At 53.4% G+C, this 21865-nt stretch overlaps 1 protein-coding gene across 13 annotated transcripts in view; it reads left to right on the forward strand.

Annotated features, from left to right (window-relative positions):
• EHMT1 (euchromatic histone lysine methyltransferase 1) overlaps positions 1–21080 on the forward strand; it is a 186227-nt gene extending 165147 nt beyond the window's left edge. For all 13 annotated transcript variants that reach the window (XM_051838872.2, XM_051838869.2, XM_051838871.2 and 10 more), the window contains 9 exons: positions 1174–1328; positions 2039–2206; positions 2304–2448; positions 3004–3081; positions 4669–4784; positions 5706–5792; positions 6073–6151; positions 19552–19727; positions 19835–21080. In XM_051838872.2, coding sequence (XP_051694832.1) covers positions 1174–1328; positions 2039–2206; positions 2304–2448; positions 3004–3081; positions 4669–4784; positions 5706–5792; positions 6073–6151; positions 19552–19727; positions 19835–20015 — 1185 coding nt within the window. In that variant the 3' untranslated portion in view covers positions 20016–21080. The remainder of the gene's footprint in view (positions 1–1173; positions 1329–2038; positions 2207–2303; positions 2449–3003; positions 3082–4668; positions 4785–5705; positions 5793–6072; positions 6152–19551; positions 19728–19834) is intronic.
• Positions 21081–21865: the final 785 nt, after the last annotated feature.

Here is a 21865-nt window from a genome sequence, read left to right on the forward strand (position 1 = left end):
ATACAGATGTCCCAAGTAGTGTCTGAAGAACTGTGCCAAGGGAGCTCGCACTGTGGCGCAGCAGGTTGAGCCACTGCTTGTGACGCATCCCATATGGGCACCAGGTGATGTCCCAGCTGCTCCCCTTCTGATCCAGCTCTCTGTTACTGTGCCTTGGACAGCAGCAGAAGATGACCCAAGCATTTGTCCTCTTCACCACAAGAACTGAGGAAGTTCTTGGCTCCTAGCTTTGGCCTTGCCCAGCTCTGGCCATTGCAGCTATCTGGGGCATGAAACAATTGATGGAAGATTTCTCTCTACCTCTCCATTTCTGTCTGTAACTCTTCATAAATAAATCTTAAAAAAAAAAAAAAAAGGTATCAAATGTCCACCCCTAAACTTATATTTTAATTTCTTTTTTTTTTTTGACAGGCAGAGTGGACAGTGAGAAAGAGAGAGAGACAGAGAGAAAGGTCTTCCTTTTGCATTGGTACACCCTCCAATGGCCGCCGCGCTGATCCGAAGCCAGGAGCCAGGTGCTTTTCCTGGTCTCCCATGGGGTGCAGGGCCCAAGCACCTGGGCCATCCTCCACTGCACTCCCTGGCCACAGCAGAGAGCTGGCCTGGAAGAGGGGCAACCAGGACAGAATCCGGCACCCCGACCGGGACTAGGAGCCGTGGCGCCGGCCTAAGATATACTTTTATATACATGTGAAACAAACATTTTTCCAGTTTTTCTTCAGTTTATTGTCAAAAATTTTTAATATGATGGAGAAAGTTCTCACCATGTTCTAAAATCTCAGGTTCTGTTTTCCCCTGGGATGGGTGAATTTGATTGATATATTTAATTTGAAAGGCAGAGTGACAGAGGGATCAATTATTCACCCAGCAGTTCACCCCTCCCAAATGCCCACAATGATTTTTATTTTGTGAAGACTTTTTAAAATAAATTTTAATTAAATTTTTTCTGCAGTTTCAAATTTTACACAAGCACTCCTCTTTGCTATGCCTACAACCCTTGTTTCAGAGTATGTTATGTTAGCAGTTTGTTCTGCTTGGGTGCTGTAATTTTGGATTTTCTTTTCCTGTTTCTAAAATCTGCATCGTTATTATGCTACTTGTATAATGAAAACAAGGGGCTTTGTCTGTGATGAACTAGGAGGGCCCTCACTGGGCTCCGCTTGTGTCTACCAGGAGGAGAACATCTGTCTGCACTGGGCAGCCTTCTCAGGCTGCGTGGACATAGCGGAGATACTGCTGGCCGCCAAGTGTGACCTCCACGCTGTGAACATCCACGGAGACTCGCCCCTGCACATCGCCGCTAGGGAGAACCGCTATGACTGCGTCGTGTGAGTGTGGCTCCGCCCGGCATGCACCTGCTGCCTCCCGGTTGGGCACCGACCTGCATGTCTCGTGTCTGGGTTTATTTCTAGTTCACGGGTGTTACCGTGAAGAGATTCTTGTTTGTACTTGAGCTGGGGCTGAGGCCCTGGAGGCTGTGGGTGCCCTGGGCTGGAGCTGGTGGTGCTGGTGCAGGCCTGGCTGCTCAGGCCTTCACAGGGAGCTACAGTGGTTGCTCTGGTCAGCAGGAGAGGCTTGGGCGTGGGATCCAGCCCTGTAAATTCATGTGTACCCCCCGCCTCCCAGCAATGAGGGCATGGGAGCTGGTCTTTATAGCCCTTGCAGGTGGGACCAGCGCGTCGGCTCCATGTGCAGTGATGCACAGCTGGGAGTGCCCACTGTGCTGTGGTGCCTGCATAGCTCGGCACCCCGGTTGGTCCAGAACTGGGGTGATGTTTCTCCGTCCTTTTTATCCCTGAGGGTGAATTTGAAAGAAAAACCTAAGAAAAATTAAGTATCACCCCCTCCAACCCCTGTTCTTACACGCGTGCTGCCGGGGTGCCTGCTGACGGCGCGGTCAGTGGCAGAGGAGTGAGGGCAGGTGTTCCGAGCCACGGGCGGCCACGTGCTGAAGTCCGACTGTGTCCTCTGGCTTGGGTAGTGATGGAGTCCTTTCACAGAGATTGACAAGCTGCGCTGGCTCCTGTGTTTCTTTCAGCCTCTTTCTTTCCCGGGATTCAGATGTCACCTTGAAGAACAAGGAAGGAGAAACACCGCTGCAGTGTGCGAGCCTCAACTCGCAGGTGTGGAGCGCCCTGCAGACGAGCAAGGCGCTGCGGGACTCGGCCCCGGGCAGGCCCGCCCCTGTGGAGAGGACGGTGAGCAGGTGAGCGGCTCCGCACACGTCCCTGGCGGCGCGTCCCCTGGCCAACACTGAGGATGCCTCAGGCCCCCGCAGAAGTGACGACCCCTTCCCCTGGCAGGGACATCGCCCGGGGCTACGAGCGCATCCCCATCCCCTGTGTCAACGCCGTGGACAGCGAGCCGTGCCCCAGCAACTACAAGTACGTGTCTCAGAACTGCGTGACGTCCCCCATGAGCATCGACAGGAACATTACTCACCTGCAGGTCAGTGGTGCCGGAGGAGGGGCCACCGCGGGCCAGGACAGGTGCAGAAGGGGCCTGCGGCCTCCTGCCAGGAGGGGCGTCCTGAGTCCCAGGCTGGGCTTGGCCCTGGGCTGCACTCTGACCTGGATATGGCCCTGAAAGGCAGAATACAGCAAACACCAGCTGCCCAGCCCCTGACCTCACTGGGAGCTGTCACCCACAGCCTGTCCCTTCCTTGTCTGGCCAAGATCAGCTGTGTCCTGTGGCCTTGCTGGTGGGAGCTCCCTGGCCTTGGGCTCTGTCTGCTGCTGTCCTATAGAATAGCCTCCAATGCAGTGCGATTTCTGTAACTTCTTCCTGAGTGCTGGCCCCTGCCCATCTTTTCCCTTGCTGACCGCCCACCTCCTCCTCCTGCAAGCACTCAGTGTGTTCCTTAGCGTCCCAAGCACTCCCACTCCCCGTGGGGCCTGTCTCAAAGCACACGTCAGAGGGTAAGTTGCAGAATTGTGACTATGACCTGGAGAGAGAAGACACAAGAAGAGACTGCCCGCTGACGGTGCCGTGTCTCTGTTGCAGTACTGCGTGTGCATAGATGACTGCTCCTCCAGCAACTGCATGTGTGGTCAGCTCAGCATGCGCTGCTGGTACGATAAGGTGAGGAGACCCTCCGCGTGCCCCTGTGCTGGGGTGGAGAGTTCTGTTGTGGGATTTACAAACGCGCTGATCTTAACTCCCTGATTCCAAGACTGTTGTGGCACTTTGAGAAGGAGGTGGAGGGGAGTCAGGTGGGGAAGAGGCAGCAGACCAGAAGACACAAGAGACTGCTCTGAGCAGGTCCTAGGGCGGAGGAGTGGGCTCCAGAAGTGCTGGGGGTTCAGGCCAGCATCCTCTGGCTGCCTGCACGTGGGGAGGTCGGGGGGGGAGAGTGGTTAGCCACACGTGCTCCCAGGTGGTCAGCCTGGCCTGGCCATGGAACATGCAGCATCTCTGTTGTCTGGTGTACTCTGCTTTGTGCTGGTTGAGCGTGCGTAGCCTGAGAGATGAAGGCCACAGGCTCAGAAGTGACCAACAAGGGCTGGTGGGAGGAGCCCAGTGTGGAGGCAGCTGCGGGGAGACAGGAGAGAAGGGCCTCTTGGGATCACAGGTGCTGTTCAGGAAAGAGCTGTCCAACAAGATGGGGCTGTGACTATTGGCTTTGTGAGTTCCGAGGTCATTGGTGGCAGTAGAAGCCAGAGTATTCTGAGGTAGCAGAGGTGGGCAAAGGTGGAAGCAGCAGTCCACTCTGCAAAGTGGACTCCACATTAGAAGGGTGGTGATGGGGTGAGTGACCCTGGTGTTGGGGGATGGGATTGGAGGCATCGGGGCTCACGTCCAGGGTCTGTGTCCTCTGTGATAGGATCGTGCGGAGAGTGGGTGGGAACGAGCATTCCAAGGACAGCCCTTACTCTCAGAACACTCATGAAGCTGCCGGGCCCCAGGACTCACTGGCACAGCCCTGGTGCACCCAGCCCAGCATCAGGGTGAAGAGTGGGATGGGTCAGGTGGCCACGCCCCTACAGAATTGGGGTTGACAAGGCAGTCCACAGAGAGTGCAGGACAGCCCAGGAGCCAGGCCATCCTTGTGGAGCAGGGGGACCTGTGCCCTGGTGGCTACAGTGAACAGAGAGAACAGACCTGCTGGGGCTTCTGGTCTACAGTGAGCAGAGAGAACAGACCTGCTGGGGCTTCTGGTCTGAGCCTTGCCCTGAGTGCACAGCTCTGCCTGGCTGTTCCCTAGGTGTGAAAGAGTGACCAGAAAGCTGTCTGGATTTTGTTCTTTGTTTTGTTTTTAAGATTTATTTTTTTAAAGGCAGAGTGACAGGTGAGAGACAGAGAGAATACCTCCTATCCACTGGTTCACTCCCCAAATGGCCACAACAGCCAGGGCTGGGTGAGGCCAAAGCCAGGAGCCCAGAATCCAGCCAGGTCTCCTACATGGGTAGCAAAGACCCAGGCACTTTTGGGCTGTCTTCTGCCCCCTTCCCAGGCACATTCACAGGGAGCTGGATCAGAAGCAGAGAGCAGCTGGGGCTCGAACCAGGCACTCCATGGGACGTTGGCATTCCAATTGGTGGCTTAATCCACTGTGCCACATCATCGGCCCTCCCTGGACGTTTACCTGTTGGTATGAGCACTCGGTGAACACGCCGACTCTGCTCATTTACGAAGAGTGGCGGGTCCTGATGGTGTGTGTGTCCACAGGATGGCCGGCTCCTGCCAGAGTTCAACATGGCGGAGCCTCCCTTAATCTTTGAGTGCAACCACGCCTGCTCCTGCTGGAGGAACTGCCGCAACCGTGTCGTGCAGAATGGTCTCAGGTGAGCGGTGCTTCCCACCACAGCTCCACACCCTGCTTCACGTTGAGTCACGAGGTCCTGACAGCAAGAATGTGGGGTGTCTGCAGGTGGAGCGGGTGATCTTCCTCGGACACAGCACGGAGATCTGCTTCCCAAGGGAGCAGGTGGCGTGGTTACTGTGTTCCCAAGTTCATTCACAGTCACTGTAATCCCGGGAGATCTGCTTCCCAAGGGAGCAGGTCGCGTGGTCACTGTGTTCCCAAGTTCATTCACAGTCATTGTCATCCCATCGCATACTCAGGCATGCCTGACTGCCCCATGCTGTTGGGGCTCTTGCCAGACTGCGCCGCCCCCTCATCCTGTAGTCCCCAGTGCCCTCCTTCCAGCCACGAGAACAGAGCCCCCTGACCACCATGAATATGTCTGAGTTACGAGGGGAAATCCACGTGTGCAGCGGATTGGGCTGGACCAAAGAGCAGTGTGCTTGCTGGTGACCAGCCCATGCCCCGTATCCCTGTGTGTGCTGAAAGTCCTGGACACAGGGGACCCAGCTTCCCCCACTGCCTTGGGCACCAGTGGATAGGCTCGTGCCGTGGGCGGGATGCTGGGACACACATGGCTCTGAGGAGTCCTTGTGTGTGGTCTGTGCCCCCTCAGCTGGCCTCCCCACGGCCTGGGTCCTGGCAGAAGGGCTGCCACTGGTCCTTACCCAGCCATGTCCCCCATGTTACAGACAAGGAAATTGAGGCCAGGCCAGAGCCAGTGCCTGGCCGAGCTCCCAGGCCATTTCTGGGTTCTCGGCTGCCTTTGAATCTGGCGAGCGCTGCCATTTCTAGATCATAGTATTTCCTCAGTCACCATTCACGTCCCTATGCACAGCTGGGCTCTGCTGCCCGTCGTGTCCAGCACGCAGCAAGTGTCCACCTGTGCACTGTCTTCCAGGGCGAGGCTGCAGCTCTATCGGACACAGGACATGGGCTGGGGCGTACGCTCCCTGCAGGACATCCCACTGGGCACCTTTGTCTGCGAGTAAGTGAGACCTGCCGCTGCCTGGGTTGTCTCAGAACCAGTGTCCGCAGCAGGGTGGCACGAGGGCCGGGAGGCCCTGGGTGTGCAGAACCGCATTCCTGAAGGTGCCTGCTGCTCTGTCCCCAGGCCTCTGGCCATGCCTTGACTTGGGCCTCTGCTCACTCTGGCCGTGTTCTGTGGGCACTGGGACTCTCACTGAAGGGCGCAGGGATCCGACACACCTGTCAAGGTGCCACTCTGTGCCTCCCTGCCTTACCTGCTACCTCTCCTCTCCCCACAGGTATGTTGGGGAGCTGGTCTCTGACTCTGAAGCTGACGTTCGAGAAGAAGATTCTTACCTCTTTGACCTTGACAATAAGGTAATGTGTTTTGAGGGGTCAGGGACAAAAAAAGCTGATGGAAAACTGCAAAACTTGGATGAGTTTATTCTAGTAGGGTCTGGAAATGCCCAGTGTGGTCCAGCCTTGGGGACGCCATTCAGATGCGCCACCTGGCTGCACACTCGGGATGCAGGTGGCTCTGCAGCAGTGTCTGCTCACCCTCTCCCTCCTGTGAGCACCACAGCCTCGGGCATGCCACTCAAGCTTTCCCAGGCCAGAGCCCAGCAGCCTCAGAGACTGCCAGGGGCTAAGGTGGCCATGTAGCTGAGCAGGAGTGAGCTTCATGGGGGCGGGGTGTGGGTGTGCAAACACCCAGCAATGCTGGCAGTATGTCCTTGTGCCCCTGCCCGCTGTTCCAGTCTCCTGGATCAAATGTTCTTTCTGGGAAACTGGTTCCCGGGGGTTCTGGGGCCAGCACAGGCGACTGAGAGTCCTTCCTGTCATTGCTGCTGAATTCACTGTCTCTTTAAGTGAACTTGCAGTCACTGCTGCAAGGCAGGAAAGTGAGGTTTCTGGCCTCTAAGAACTACCATTGGCACACCCAGGAGTAGATGCTGTCTTGGATTACAGGGAATCCAGCAGGCGTCCTCACAGCGGGCCCCGAGCGTGGGTTACCGTGTTTGTGAAAGGAGCAGGCCGCAGGTGACAGCCACTTCCCCACTGTGTGTTGCCTGTATGAGCGTGTGGACAGCGCTGTCTTTCTGTGGGGTTCTGGGCCCGGTGCACTCCACCACCCTGTGTGCTGCATAGCCTCCCTCTTCCCAACGATGGCTGCTAAGGCACAGAAGTCCTTGTTTCCACGCTATTCCATTTTCTTTTTCCCATGTGCTTAGTGGTTTTTAAGATCCTAGTTGTTTTTTTTCAAACCTGAGTGCTTGAAACTGCTTAGCAGTCCCATGTGCAGTCCTGGGCTGCGTATCCTGAGGTGCGGGGCAAGCTGCACCTTCCCAGGAGACCCCTGTGTGGCTCAGCACCAGCTGCCAGCATTATCGCTATTGCCTGCCACTCAGCTGTGCAGGGCCCAGCTCTCAGCCAGTCCATCTCCCCCTGTCCTCTGCCTAGGCCACCTCTCTGAGTCGTGTTTGCAGCTTACTGCCCAGAAGCTCTTGAGTGGGTCTGGCTCTTCTGGATCTCTGCTGGAGTTCTGAAGCCAGCTTAGCAAGCTCTGCAGACTCCTGTGCGATTTGATTGGGGTTCTGTTGCACCATGAGTCATGTAAGGGAAGTCATATTGGTGGCTGCTTCAGAAACATGCTGTCTCCCTTCGTTTGGCTCTTTAATCACCCAACCAGTGCTCTCTGCTGTGCTGTGCTGGGCTGTTGTATCTCTTTCGTTGAATCTCTTTTTTTTTCTCTTTATCGAGTAGATTTTTGATATTTCTTTTTTGGATCAACTATTGTAATTGATACATGATGAATCAAACAAACCACTCTTTTAAAAAATGATTTTATTTATTTATTTATTGTCTGTCTATCTAGTCAGTCCCCAAGTGACTACAACAATGCTGGCTGGGCCAGGTCAAAGCCAGGAGCCTAGAACTCCATCTGGGTCTCCCACATTGGTGCAGAGACCATGGACCTTGTTCATCTTCTGCTTTCCCAGGTGCGTTAGCAGAGAGCTGGATTGGAAGTGGAGCGGCCAGGACTCAACCCGGCACCCATATGGGAAGCTGGCATTGCAGGTGTGGCTCAGTGTGTTGTGCCACAGTGCCAGCTCCAAGCAAACCACTTCCAAGTGCAGGGTTTTCATCTTGACAAGTGCACAGACCAGTCTAGTTGCCCCCTGTCCAGGCCCAAAGTCCTCTCATGGCCCCACAGCCACCCTTCCTGGACCATGTGCATGCTGGGATTTCCTGTGAAAAATCTCGGGCCTCCTTCCTGCTGCCTGCCCGGTGGTTGTGTTGGAGTTTTGTTCCTTCCTGTGTTTTTGCCAAGTGGTGACTGCTCACCAAGATGACAGTGACCTGTGTGGACCTCAGTTTTCTGAGTGATACCTGGGAGTGGGGTCACCAAACTGCATGGCAGGGGCCTTTCAACTGTTAGGGGGCTGCACCGCTTAGGGTTGTCAGTGGATGCTGTATACGTGGTACGTTCTCAGTCTTAAATCCTTGTCCACCTTCTGTCTTGAAGTTTTATGTAAAAATAAAGGCTAGGGGTTTGTGTTGTGCATAGCAGGTAAAGCAGCCGCTTCCAACATCACCATCCCATATAGTCACTAGTTTGTTTTCTGGCTGCTCCAGTTCCAATCCAGCTCCCTGCTCCTGGCCTCACATGGGAGACCTGGATGAAGCTCCTGACTCCTGGCTCCTGGCTTTGGCCTGGCCCAGCCCTGGCCATTGCAGCCATTTGGGGAGGAAACCAGCAGATAAAGGATCTCTGCCCCTCTCAACTCTTTCAAATAAATGAATCTTTAAAATAAAAATTTAAAGGCTAAAAAGCTTTTATGTTTAGTTCCATGATCAATGACTTGTGTGGGTCAGAGACGGGGAGTTGGCTTTGTCCCTGTGAGGGCAGTTTCCCGCTTCCCCAGTGGGGAAGTGTCTGTCTGCAGCCCCAGGGCAGGTCGCCCTGTCTGTGCTGTGATGCTGGCCTGATTCCCCACTCCGAGGTTGCACCCCTCCTCCTCGTCTCCATCATTTCTGTAAACCTGGAACCTGGGGAGAAGGCTGTCTGTCCTCAGCGTTCCTGCTGCCGGGGTGAGGGTTGGGACTGTGCTGAGTGTGGCGTCCCTAGGGGCCCTGAGGGCGCTGGCCTAGAGTCTGCCTGGAGTGGTCCAGCCCTCCTTGAGCCAGTGCCCAGTAACTACAGTGTGTAGAACTTATGTGTAAGTGCCCGGTAACTACAGTGTGTAGAACTTATGTGTAGTTTATTCAGCTTATTCCTTTGCATTTCATGCTTTTGTGCTCTTGACAGCCTTTTATGTATGGGAAGTAGAGAGAGACAGAGGCAGGTTTTCCCATCCACGGGTTCACTCCCCAAATACCTTCATGACTGGGGCTGTGCCAGACCAAAGCTGGGAACCAGAAACTCAGTCTGTGTCTCCACGTGGATGGCAGGGACCCCGGTACTTGGCTATCACTTGCTGCCTCCCAGGGTGCATGTCCGCAGCAGGAAACTGGGACCTTGAGTGGAGCTGGGCTTTGACCTCCAGCCCCCAGTATGGGGTGTGAGTATGTTCACTAGCAGTATTGCTTCCTCATTTCATTGTCCAGGGTCTTGTGTTGGCCTTGTTAATTCCTTGTTGAGTGAAGTCCTTGCTGGGGTTGTGAGGAGTGTCTGCACACAGGGTCGTGGTCTGTGTGAGCCTTCTTGCTTCTGTCGCAGCCTGAGCACTGGCAGGTCCTTTGCATCCTGTCCCCTCATCACTGCCAGTTGAGCTTAGTGTTGGACTCCTTAGGATTCGGAACCCAGCTCCATGGAGAGTAAGACCTGAGCTCCTGGAGGCAGCAGAGTGTCAGTGGGAAACTGGTCACACTTAAGGGTGGGGGATGGCAGGGGACACAGAAACTGCCCACACCCAGGGGTGTCTCACTGTCCCATGTCCATGCCTCCCACCTCTGCAGTTCTGCCTTTCCCGGAATATCACAGAAGTGGTTCTTGTTCATGCCATAGATACAAAAAGCCACAGATACATCAGCATCTGCCAGGGCCTGCACCAGCTCAGACCCAGATCCACCTGGGTGTGATGTCCAGCCTCCCCTGACCCTTGCCTCTCTGTGCCCCACGACCTGTCCCTACCTCTGGCGGAGGCCTGGGAGGTTTTTCCCTTCCCCTTCAGGAGTCTCGCAGGCTGTCCTCCTCTCTTGGCCCTGCCCCTCCACTGACCTAGATCACTGCTGTGGACACTAGGGTCCCCTGTCTGCTGGCCCCACTTGCTGCCTGCTCCTAGCCTTCTGGCCTCAGCACCCCATGCCCCTGTGCCCAAGTCTGCTTCTCCTTTGTTCAGAGCCCTCTTGTGAATGGGCTGCCCTGAGCAGCACTGGGGGGTGTGTCTTAGGTCTAGGCAGGTGGCTTCTCCATCAGACACTCTGCAGGGCCGCATGTGTGTTCAGAGGGAGGGCATCTTCCAGCAGCTCCTGCACCATCTGTCTGTGCAAAATTCTGGCATCTGGAGCCCCTGGACAGCAGGAACAGGGGGAGGGGGAGGCGCGAGGCTGTGTGCCTATGCCTGGGCAGAGGCCAAGGCCTCCTGGGGTTGTCCCTGTTGTTGCAGGGGGTGGGGGCAGTTCTGTGGTGAGCCGGCTGTGAGCACCAGGCCGTGGTCTCTGCAAGCCCGAGTGTGGTGCTGTATGTGTTCTATAGCAAGGAGGTTACACCAAGACCCCTGCCCACCCCCCATGCCCCCGTCTGCTGCAGACCGGGTTACCCCGGAAGGGACTGCCCACATGGAGGAAGCAGCAGCCCCTCCCCCACGCTGCTACCCTCCTGCCTCTGCCTCTGCCTCTCTCCCTCTCTCTTTCTCTTCTTTTCTCTTTTCCTTCTATCTCCCTCCCCCAACTACCTTTCAAATAAATAGTTCTTTAAAAAATGTAACACACATTAAAATTTTTCATCTTTGTGGGGCACTATGTGATGTTTTGTTCTGTGTATTCATTATGTAATTCCAAGTTGAGATAAATCTATTTGTCTTTTTTTTTTTTTTTTTTGACAAGCTGAGTGAGGCAGTGAGAGAGAGAGAGAGACAGAGACAAAGGTCTTCTTTTTTCCATTGGCTCACCCCCCAAATAGCTGCTACGGCCAGCACTGTGCAGATCCGAAGCCAGGAGCTAGGTGCCCCCTCCTGGTCTCCCATGCGGGTGCAGGGCCCAAGCCCTTGGGCCATCCTCCACTGCTTCCCCAGTCACAGCAGAGAGCTGGGCTGGAAGAGGAGCAACCGGGACTAGAACCTGGGGTGCCGGCACTGCAGGCGGAGGATTAGCCTAGTGAGCCACGGCGCCGGCCAATATATTTGTCTTTTTAAGCATTTGTTTTTGTCCTCTAGGTTTTCTTAAATTGAGAAATATATAGTACATTAGCTATCTATAGTCACCACCTGTGCAGTAGATCCCAGAATTTCCTGTTACTGTGTTCCTGTGTAGCTATAACCAAGTACCCATCCATCAACCTCTCCCAGCCTTGCAGCCTCTGCTGACCACCATCACACTATTTATTTATTGCTATTTATTTATTTATGTTTATTTAACGGACGGGGGTGGGGGGCGTGAAATCTCCCATCTGCTGGTTTACTCCCCAGGTGCCTGCAGGGGCTGCAGCAGGGGCAGGAGCCTGATGCTCCAGCATCACAGCTTTCATATGTCTTAGACTTCACGTGTGAATAAGAGTGATCATGTGACACTTGTCTTTCTATGTTTAGCGTGTTTTATCTGTGTTATTACAAATGACAAGACTTCATCCTTTTTCATGGCTGATGGTCCGTTGGTATATGTACCACATTTTCTTATCCATTTATCTGTGAGTGGACATCCTCAGGAGATGGATTACATTTCCCTTGGGTATATGCCCACGAGTGGGACTTCTGGATCCTCTGATGGTTCAAATTTTAGGTGGTTTTTTTTTTTTTTAAAGAATTCTCTACTGCTTTCCACAATGGCTGTACTAATTTGCATTCCTACCAACAGTGTGCAAGGGCTCCCTTTTCTCCACATCCTTGCCAACACTGGTTGTCTGTTTTTAATAGTGAGGTCAGAGCACATTATGTTTAGTTTTTAAGATTTATTTATTGGAAAGACAGAGTTACAGAGAGGAAGAGGAAGATTTTCCATCCGCTGGTTCACTCCCCAAATGGCCACAATGGCTGGAGCTAGACCAATCCCAAGCCAGGAGTCAGGAGCTTCTTCTGGGTCTCCCATGTGGATGCAGGTACCCAAGTACTTGGGTCATCTGCTGCTTTCCCAGGGTCAATAGCCAGGAGCTGGATTGGAAATGGAGCACCTAGGACTTGAACCAGCACCTGTATGGCATGCTGGTGCCCAGACAGTGGCTTAACCTGCTGTGCCACAGCATCTCCTCCGTGGTTCTGATTTCTATTTCTCTGATAAGTGATGTGGAGCAACTTTTCCCACCCATTGGCCATTTGTATGTCTTCCTTTGAGAAATGTCTGGATCTGCTGCCCATTTTTTAATTGGATTATTTAGGGTTTTTGTGATACTGGGTTAAGTTCTTTATATATTCATGTGTATGTCAATGGATAGCTCGCAAATATTTTCTCCCATTCCATAGATTGTATCTTCACTCTGTTGAGAATGCAAAAACTGTAATTTGATAAAATCCCCTGTCTATTTTTGCATTTATTTCCTGTGGTTTTGAGGTCTGATCTAGAAATCCTTGCCTACTCCAGTGTCATGAAGAGTTTTCCCTGTGTTTTCTTCTAGGCCTCTGAAAGTGTCAGGTCTCACATTTAGGTGTTTGATCAAACCTTTTGTGAAAGATGGGTCTAGTTTTGTTGTTCTGCTTATGGATCTCCAATTTTCCTGGCATGGTTTATTAAAAAGATTGTCCTTCTCCATGGGTGTTTCAGCACCTTTGTAAAAGGTCAGTTGGCTGTGTCCGTGTGGGTCTGCTTCTAGCGCCTCTTCTGCTCCATTTTTGTGTGGGTCTGTTATCATGCCAATTCTATGTTCTTTTAAGGACTATGGTTTCATAATATATTTTGAGGTCAGGTAGTGTAATGCCTCCTGCTTTGTTCGTTTTGCTCCAAGATCACTTTGGCTACTCAGGGTCTTTTTTGGTTCCATACAAATTTTTTTTTCTAGTTCTGTAAAAAATGCCTGGGATTTTGATAGGGATTGCATTGAATCTGTATGCATGTTTTAATAATACCAAATTCTTCTAATTCACGAATACCTAAGTCTTTCTGTTTGTGTCATCTTCAGTTTCTTTCGTCAATGATTTATAGTTTTCATTGTAGAGATCTTTCACCTCTTTGGTTAAATTCATTCCTAGGGTTGGTGATTTATTTCCATAGCTACTGGAAATGGGCTTGCTTTCCTGATCTCTTTTCCAGAAGATCCACTGTTCACATAAATCACAGCACTACTAGTCTTTGTGCATTGACTTGGTACTGTGCAGCTCTGCTGGGTTTGTTCTTCTTCCTTTCTCTTGCCTAACTACTCTTGCTGGGAGCTCCGTCCTCTGTTGAATTCCCGTGGTGGAAGTGGGCATCCTCGACTCATTCCAGATCTTTCCAGCTCTTCCCCACTCAGTATATTAGCTGTTGTGTTCCTTCTTTACCTAATTGGATGAGATTTTCCGTCATACAGGGATGTTGGATTTTATCAAATGCCTTGTCTGCATCTTCCTTCACTCAGTTGATGTGAAGGTATCATGTTTATTGATCTGCATATGTTGAGCCATCTTTGCATTCCTGGGATGAATCCGCTTGATTGTGGGGGATGGTCTTTTTAATGTGGTGTTGGATTTGATTTGCTGGTACATTGCTAAGGATTTTTGTACTTAGGTTCATCAAGGATGTTGGCCCGTAACTTCCCTTTTTTGTTTTGTCTTTGTCTGATTTTGGTATCAATGTAATGCTGGCCCTGTAGAATGGATTTAGAATTCCTTCCTCTTCTGTTTCCAGATGATTTAGGACGAAGTGGTGTTGACTCTTTAAATCCAACAATGAAGCTCTCTGGCCCTGGGATTTTCTTTGATAGGAAATTTTTTAATACAATTCAGTCTTGCTAGAAGTTACTGGCCTGTGTTGGTACTTCCCTCATGATTCAGTCCTGGCGAGGTGGTAAGTGTCTAAGAATTTATCTGCTTCTCCTAGGCTATTCTGAATCTGTTGCCATATAATTGATGGTACTCTAACAGTGCTTTGTGTTTCTGTGGTGTCAGTCATAATGTCTTTGTTTTCTTGGTTAGTCTAGCTGAGGGTTCATCAGGTTTTTTTTGTTTTCAAAGATACCAGCCCTTCTTTTCATTGATTTCTTTTTTAAAATTTTTTAGGGTCTGCCACTTACTGTTCTGAGTTTTATTATTTCTTTCCTTCCACCAATTTTGGATTTCACTTGTGTTTTTCTGGGCCTGTGAGGTGCAGTGCTGAGTTGTTTATCCGAGTTTTTACTTCCTGGGTGTTTTGGCTTCTGCCGTTTCCTCCTTGGTTTCTCCCTTGATCCACTTACTGTTCTGGAGTAAGTTGTTTGATTCGTGTATGTCTGTGTAGCTTCTGAAGTGTTTCTTAATGATGTCTGGTTTTACTGCGTTGTGGACAGAAAAGAGATTGAGTGTGATTTCTGCCCTTTCACTTTGTAGAGACTTGTGTTGTGACCAGTGGCCTGTGCTGGGCTGAGAGGAGTGACCGGCCCTGTGGCCTGTGCTGGGGGACATGTGCGGCTGCTGGATGGGAGTCTTGTAGGTGTTCCCGAGGTGCCCTTGGTCTAGGGTGCCATCTGTCTCTGCTGTTTCTTGGTTGGTTTTCTGCCCATTTCTGAATCAGGGGTGTTAGCGTCCCCTTCTACTGTTGTGTTGGAGTCTCTCTCCCTTTAGGTCTACTAATGTTTGTTTCTGTCTTTGGGTGTTTTAATATTGGACGTACGCTAAGTGTTATTTCCCCTTGCTGAAGTGAGCCCTGTGTCCTTACAGAGTGACCTTCCTGGTCTTGCTATCTGATAGAAACATGGTTTGGCCAACCCTGCTTTCTTGGGTCGCTCAGTCATCCTTTCACTTTCAGTCCACGTCTGTCCTTAGGGGTCAAGTGGGCTTCTTGGAAGCAGCTATGGTCTGGTCCTGTTTTTTAATCCATTCGCTCACTTTATATCTTCTAGTTGGAGGATTTAGTACATTGACAGGTAGGATCTTACTGCCATTTTGATACTAGTTTGTTTTTATTGTAGTTCAGTTCTTTCTCCCCCAGATTTTCATTTGTGGACAAGTAATTTTGTCTGTTGATGTTCTTTTATTCCTTGCTTCTTCTTTTGGGTGAGTATGTTATCAGTTCTTGCTTTGTGGCTACAGAAAATTTCTTTCTTTCTTTCTTTTTTTTTTTTTTTTTTTTTTTTTTTTTTTTTTTTTTTTTTTGACAGGCAGAGTGGACAGTGAGAGAGACAGAGAGAAAGGTCTTCCTTTGCCGTTGGTTCACCCTCCAATGGCCGCCGCGGCCAGCGCGCTGTGGCCGGCGCACCGCACTGATCCGATGGCAGGAGCCAGGAGCCAGGTGCTTTTCCTGGTCTCCCATGGGGTGCAGGGCCCAAGCACCTGGGCCATCCTCCACTGCACTCCCTGGCCACAGCAGAGAGCTGGCCTGGAAGAGGGGCAACCGGGACAGAATCCGGCACCCCAACCGGGACTAGAACCCGGTGTGCCGGCACCGCTAGGCGGAGGATTAGCCTAGTGAGCCGCGGCGCCGGCCTAGAAAACTTCTTTTGGTTGTAACAGGCTATCTTTAAATTACAACAACTTAATATTGATTATAAATATAGAGAAAGAGACAAACAAAAAGAACAGAGAGATAAGAAATCCCAATGAAGAACTGGTTTTGTGTTCCATTCCCCCCCACATTTTGAACTTTTGGAGTTACAGAGAAGGCAAGACAGAGAGTGGTCCTCCATCCACTGGTTCACTCCCCGGATGGCTGCACCTGCCAAAGCCATGCCAGGCTGAAGCCAAAAGGCTGGAGCTTCTTCCGGGTCTCCCAAGCATGTGGCCATGGCCCAACCACTTGGGCCATCTTCTGCTCTCCCAGGTGCACCAGCAGGGAGCTGGATCAGAAGCAGAGCAGCCAGTCACAAGCTGGTACCTGTGTGAGATGCTGGTGTCACAAGCAGTGACTAAACATCTGTGCCACCGCGCCAGCTTGTTCTCTGTTCTCTTCCAGCTGTGTATTTTCAGACACTCTGTCGTCAGGGTCACAGATCCTTCTGTCTGATCATTCTACTCACGAGGCCTCTGTTGCATTTTAAATTTCACTTAGGGTACTTTCCAGTTGAAGGGTGTGTTTGATCACCCCCATGTTAAGTCTACAAGCATGTTGAATTGTTTTCCTGTGTTCTCTTGGAGTTCACTGAGATTCCTTAAAGTCTGTTTTTAAGTCTCTGCCCACACATGGGGAGCTTCAGTCCCTAGGTGGTTCCTGGCCCTGTGCTTTGCTCTGTGGGGGCCCTGGTCCCTGAATGTCCCTGCTGCTGTGGCTGTGCCGTGTCACACCCAGGCTGAATTCTTGCCTTTAGTAACCAGCCTTTGGGACATCCATCTAGAAGTCCTGAGAAGTCTGCTTGTTCTCTCTGAGCCTAGGGTTATTCTGCCGTGTCAGCGCTGGAGAGCACCCCAGTAGAGATGTGCTCCAGGTGGGTCCATCCCCACAGGCCACTCCTGGGCCTGCCACCAGGTTAGACTCCTGTCCTGTGTGCAGGAATGCTGGGTGGCCGGCTCCTATCCCAAGCCCTCAGCCACAAGACCAGTGTGGCTCACCTGCCCAGGTGCTGCTGCTGCTGCGGTCACCCCCTTACCACTGTGATGTTGGCTGGGCTGTGACCACTGCAGTGGCCTGGAGGCAGGGACCCTGAGGATCTGCTCATCAGCCTGGCTCTGGGTCCCAAAACAGTTGTGTGATTCCTTACTGTGTCTGCCCATGCTTGCAGGCAGCTGATAAAGGCAACTCCTTAGCCACTTAGGCAGTGGATGCAGGGCCCACTGGGTCCCACAGGTACCAGGCTCTGTGCAGACCAGGCCTGCAAGAGTCTAGTAGTGCTCCTCACCACCAGTTTGGTCTCGGCAGGACACAGGTCTCGCCTGATACTGGTGTGTGTGCCCAGCTCTGTCCTCAGGATCTGCCCAGTGCTGGGATTTAACAGCCCAGCACTGTGTCACAGACACTACCCCATGCCCTGACCTCCCAGACTGCAGGCTGGCCGCACGTGGACCCCCAGAGTCATAGGTTCCTGACCTGGGGTGTGTGTGTGTGTGGCCGGCCCTGTACGTGGGCGTCTCTACAGGGGGAGGAGTCACCAGAGCAGAGCCTCTCATTCGGTCACCATCTTTATTCCTCTGAGAATGACCTTTTAAAATTATTGTTATTTATTTATTTGTGAGGCAGACAGACAAGATGGAAAGAGAGAAAGGGCTTCTGTCCATTGGCTCACTCCACAGATGTCTACAGCAGTCAGGACTGGGCCAGGCTGATGATGCAGGAGCTCCCATGTGGGTGGCAGAGGTGCAGTGGCCTGAGCCGTCACCACCACCACGCCAGACGCACGCCAGACGCCTGCCATCAGCATCAGACATGTGGCAGCCGCGCCGTTGGGCTTTTCAGAACATGCTGTTAGAGTTCTCCAGTGCGCTGGGGGTAATAGTTTCAATTACATTTGTATCTTTCATGGTGGAAAACTCCGATCAGTAGTGCCACTGCCGCTCCTGAGAAGTGGGTACCTCCTGCTGCAGGCTGCTGGGACTCAGTCAGTTACAGCTGGGCTAAGCTTTGGCGTGCAGTTAGCTTTATTTGTTTTAGTTCATTTCAAAATTGAAGATTTAGGAATTTTTTATTTTTTGATTATGCAAAGTATTTCTTTGCTTTAAAGGTAAAATCTAGAAAGTTCCGAGTCAGAGAAGCCTTGCTCTGCGTGTTCTGTTTTCTGTTAGCTGTGTTCTCAGTCTGCTCAGGCTGCTGCAACAGACACCAGACGCTCTTCTCATAGCTCAGGCCGGAAGTCTGCGAGCAAGGGACCGTCACGTGTGGTGTCCGGTGAGGGCCCCTCGCTTGCTCATGGCCAGCGCCTCCTCTGTGTAGGGGAGAAGCACTGAGCCCACTCACCTCCCGGGGGCTCCTCCTCCCGACACCTTCAGCTTGAGGGATGGGGATTCCCACACAGGCACGGGATCACGGTTCTGCCGTCTGTGCAGCAGGAAGAACGTGGCGCAGGCGGCGCTCCTCCCCCTTCTCTGCACGTGTTCCCCTCGGCTTCCCGCCTCTGCGAGTGCGCCGCACACGGCGTCGTGCTGTGGACGTGGGACCCCTCGGCTTCCCGCCTCTGCGAGCGCTCCGCGCACGGCGTCGTGCTGTGGACGTGGGACCCCTCGGCTTCCCGCCTCTGCGAGCGCGCCGCACATGGCGTCGTGCTGTGGACGTGGGACCCCTCGGAGTCTGCTTGGGACTGTGAGGTTGATCTCGGCCGTGGCTGCTGCTGCCAGTGCCTCCCAGGGAACAGCCTGGCGGAGCTGCGCTGTTACCACCAGAGGCAGTCCTCAGGCTCCGTCCCTCCGTGGTCCAGGCATGCAGCTCACGGCCACGCTCAGCACAGGATTTCCATTTGACTCCTCTGCTGCTGTTTGTCAGCAGAGAACGAGCTCTGTGGGGGCTCTCCGAGGGCAGCCTTGGCAGCCTCGGGGTCCGTCAGTCACAGCCAGCTCTGCCGATTTTCCCATCTCTTTGTCCGTGTCTTGCTGTCTAGTGTGTCAGCTCATCTGGGTTGTTAATGATAACTTGGGAGAATTCTGATTTTCTCTAGAGTGTGATCCATTTCTTTGTTTATTGGTGCGACTGCAGCTGCCTCTCCGTGAGCCACGCTGGTCTCTGCCTGTTGTCAGTCTCCCTTGGGGTCTTCCCCTCCATTAGGGTCTCCTCCCTCCTCACACTCAGTGCAGCTGCTCTCACACAGACCCTGATGCTGCCCACCCCGTGGTCCTTCCCCAGGGGTCATGCTCTGGCCAGTCAGGCCTCCGTCCACAGTCTCTCAGTGCAGATCCCAGAGTCCTTGTCTTCAGGAGAGAGGGTTGGACACCTGGTCCCACACCACTGAGTCACAAGGTCCAAGTGGGATGACCCCGTCTGATCTCGGTAGCCATTGCTGAGTCTGTCGTCCTAGGGCGTCGACGGGTGTTTGTCCAGGCCTGCAGCCGACACCTGAAAGCCCTGCTGTGAGGGCTTAGAGACTGGCCTCTGTGCAGGCTGCACTGTGCTGGTTAGGGCTTTCAGCGTCCCTTGGCCTGTGAGGACGTGCTGGCCGTGGCTCACGTCCATGAGGACATGACGGTGCGTTCCAGGCGTGGTCTCTGTGCAGGCCTTGTCCCCCGTGGGACTTGGGTTCTGGAACAGTGCTCTTCTGTCTCTGACCTCACAGCCCGTGAGGGGTTTGCTGGTAGGCCAAAGCTGTGCACGTCAGGCTGGGGGCACTGCTGTGGGGTGCAGGGCTCGGGGATGGTGTCCCATCTGCTGTGTCTCCTCCTGTCCTGCCGGCAAGTCCTGCATCTCCCGACTCTGCCCCGTGCCCTCGCCACCACGGGCGCTGTGTGTGTGGTCGCAGCCCTGGGCCTGCTCGTGTGGCTCGTGTACACCACCTGTCTCAGGTTGTTTCCCGTGACTGGGACCTCACAGATGACCCTGCCTTGCTGAGCCCATAGTGGACGGAAGGCCAGGGAAGACGCGTGCTGTCCTCTCTCGCCCTCCAGGATGGGGAGGTGTACTGCATCGACGCGCGGTTCTACGGCAATGTCAGCAGGTTCATCAACCACCACTGCGAGCCCAACCTGGTGCCGGTGCGTGTGTTCATGTCCCACCAGGACCTGCGCTTCCCCAGGGTCGCCTTCTTCAGCACCCGCCTGATTGAGGCCGGAGAGCAGCTGGGGTATGTATGCCTGTGCGGGCCATCCCACACCGCCCCGCGTGCCCGCGGGGGCCTTGCCCTTGCCATGTCCAGCGTGTGGTGAGTGCTGAGCCCTGCTCCCCTCCCAGGTTCGACTACGGAGAGCGCTTCTGGGACATCAAAGGCAAGCTCTTCAGCTGCCGCTGTGGCTCCCCCAAGTGCCGGCACTCGAGCGCAGCCCTGGCCCAGCGGCTGGCCAGTGCCACGCAGGAGGCGCAGGAGAATGGCCTGCCAGACACCAGCTCCACGGCTGCCACTGACCCCCTATGAGACCTGCCAGGCAGCAGGTGCTTGGGGTCAGACACTGTCGCTTCCGTTCAGGAGAGGAGGATCCCACACGGTGTCTGCGGTCCTGGCTGGGGCTGTGGCGCTGACTTCCTGGAGGGGTCAGAGGTGAGGCCACACGTCCCCTGCTCAGTAGCCTGCAGGCGGGTGTGGCCGTCTCAGCAATGTTCCCAGGCCTGGGCCCACAGCCCCACACCATGCTCTGGGATTCTGCGCTGGCCGGGCCTTGTGAGTCTCTGATGGTGGTTTTGTCATCGCAACGTCGCTCATTTCTTCTCCGGTCTCTGGCATCCCTGCCCCAGCCAAGGCTCCTCTGTGGCGCCCGCCAAAGCCACCATCACCCACAAGCTGCTCTGTGAGACCCGCCCACCACGGCCCGTCGCTGTCATGGAGACAAGGTCCAAGGACCGCCCCACCACGGACTGTGGAGAATCGTGGGTTTGCTTTTTAAAGACATCCTGTATCTAGTCCTGTCTCTCAAACCTCTGACTGGCATTGCTCTGCAAGGGAGCGGTGTGGTGGGTGCAGGCGGACCCTGCACCAGCCCCAGCCAGTTCTGTCGCTGCGGGCGCCTCCTGTTGATTTTTAAGCCACATGCTATGATGATGAATAGACTGATTGATTTTCTACCATTACTGAACATTATTAGGACAGACGAAAAATAAACACGAAACACAGACAACGGTGCTGATTCTGGTGTGGTCTCTGCTCACCACGTGAACATAAACTATCAACTGTATAAAGAGAACAAAGTGATTTTAGAATAAAATGCAGGAGAAACTTTTTTTAAAGCGTTAGCCTTGTAGTGTGGATCAATTCGCCGTCGCCTTTTGCGCGGTGGCTGGCAGGTCATCCCGTTTTTTTTGGCGTACACTTTTTAAATACTGTAATTAGTGCAGTAACAGTGGGTTTTGTGCGGCTCTTCTAAAACATTCACAATGCAGTCATGTTTCTTTTCTGTTAAATGTTTTTGACAGTTCTAAGAGCACTCTTTTGGCTCAGACCATTTCTTGTTCTGTTTTCAATGAAATCAATAAAAAAAAAACTTTATATGAGGTTTCTATCAACCATGTTTTAGATGCTCTGCAGGGCACCGCGCGTCCTGTGTGTGTGAGCACCCAGGTCCCACGTTGACCGGGGACCCTCTGGCCTGGCCCAGGCCTTTGCTTGCGTCCAAGCAAGTGCAGCTTCCTCATCTGAGGATCACCCTGATGGGGGACACCCCACCCGGGTGTCCGGAGAGCCTGTGCGTGTGCTTATCTGTGTGAGTGCATGTTCATACGTGTCCATGTGAGTGTGTGAGTGCGTGTGCATCTGTGTGCAGGTCCATGTGAGTGTGTACACATTTTCACGTGTCTGCACACATGCATATCAGTGTGTGTCTGAGTCTGTGTATGTCTGTCCATGTTAGTATCTGAGTGCATATATGTGTACCTGAGTTGAGTATGTGTGTGTGCATATTTGTGTTTGTCCATTGTGTCTCCATGTTTGTGTGAGCGTGTATGTCTCCTTGTGCGTGCCTGTGTGTCTGTGCCTGGTGCCATTAGGGCCTGGACATTGTGGAGGCTGAGGGAGAGCACCAGCCGAGCCCCCACATACAAATCCCCTGTGCTAGGGGGTTGAGGCCGTGGAAGGCAGAGCTGGAGCTCCCTCCCTGGCAGGTGGGCCCCCGCCGCCTGCGCCCACTGTGTCCCCTGTGAGTCCCCTGCGGGGCCGGCCTCTTCTCCGCGGGCGCCGCGAGCGGTGAGAGGGAGCTCCCTCCCTGGCAGGTGGGCCCCCGCTGCCCGCGCCCACTGTGTCCCCTGCGGGGCTGGCCTCTTCTCCGCGGGCGCCGC

This window comes from Oryctolagus cuniculus, chromosome 1 (assembly GCF_964237555.1).
Source record: "Oryctolagus cuniculus chromosome 1, mOryCun1.1, whole genome shotgun sequence".
Taxonomy (NCBI): domain Eukaryota; kingdom Metazoa; phylum Chordata; class Mammalia; order Lagomorpha; family Leporidae; genus Oryctolagus; species Oryctolagus cuniculus.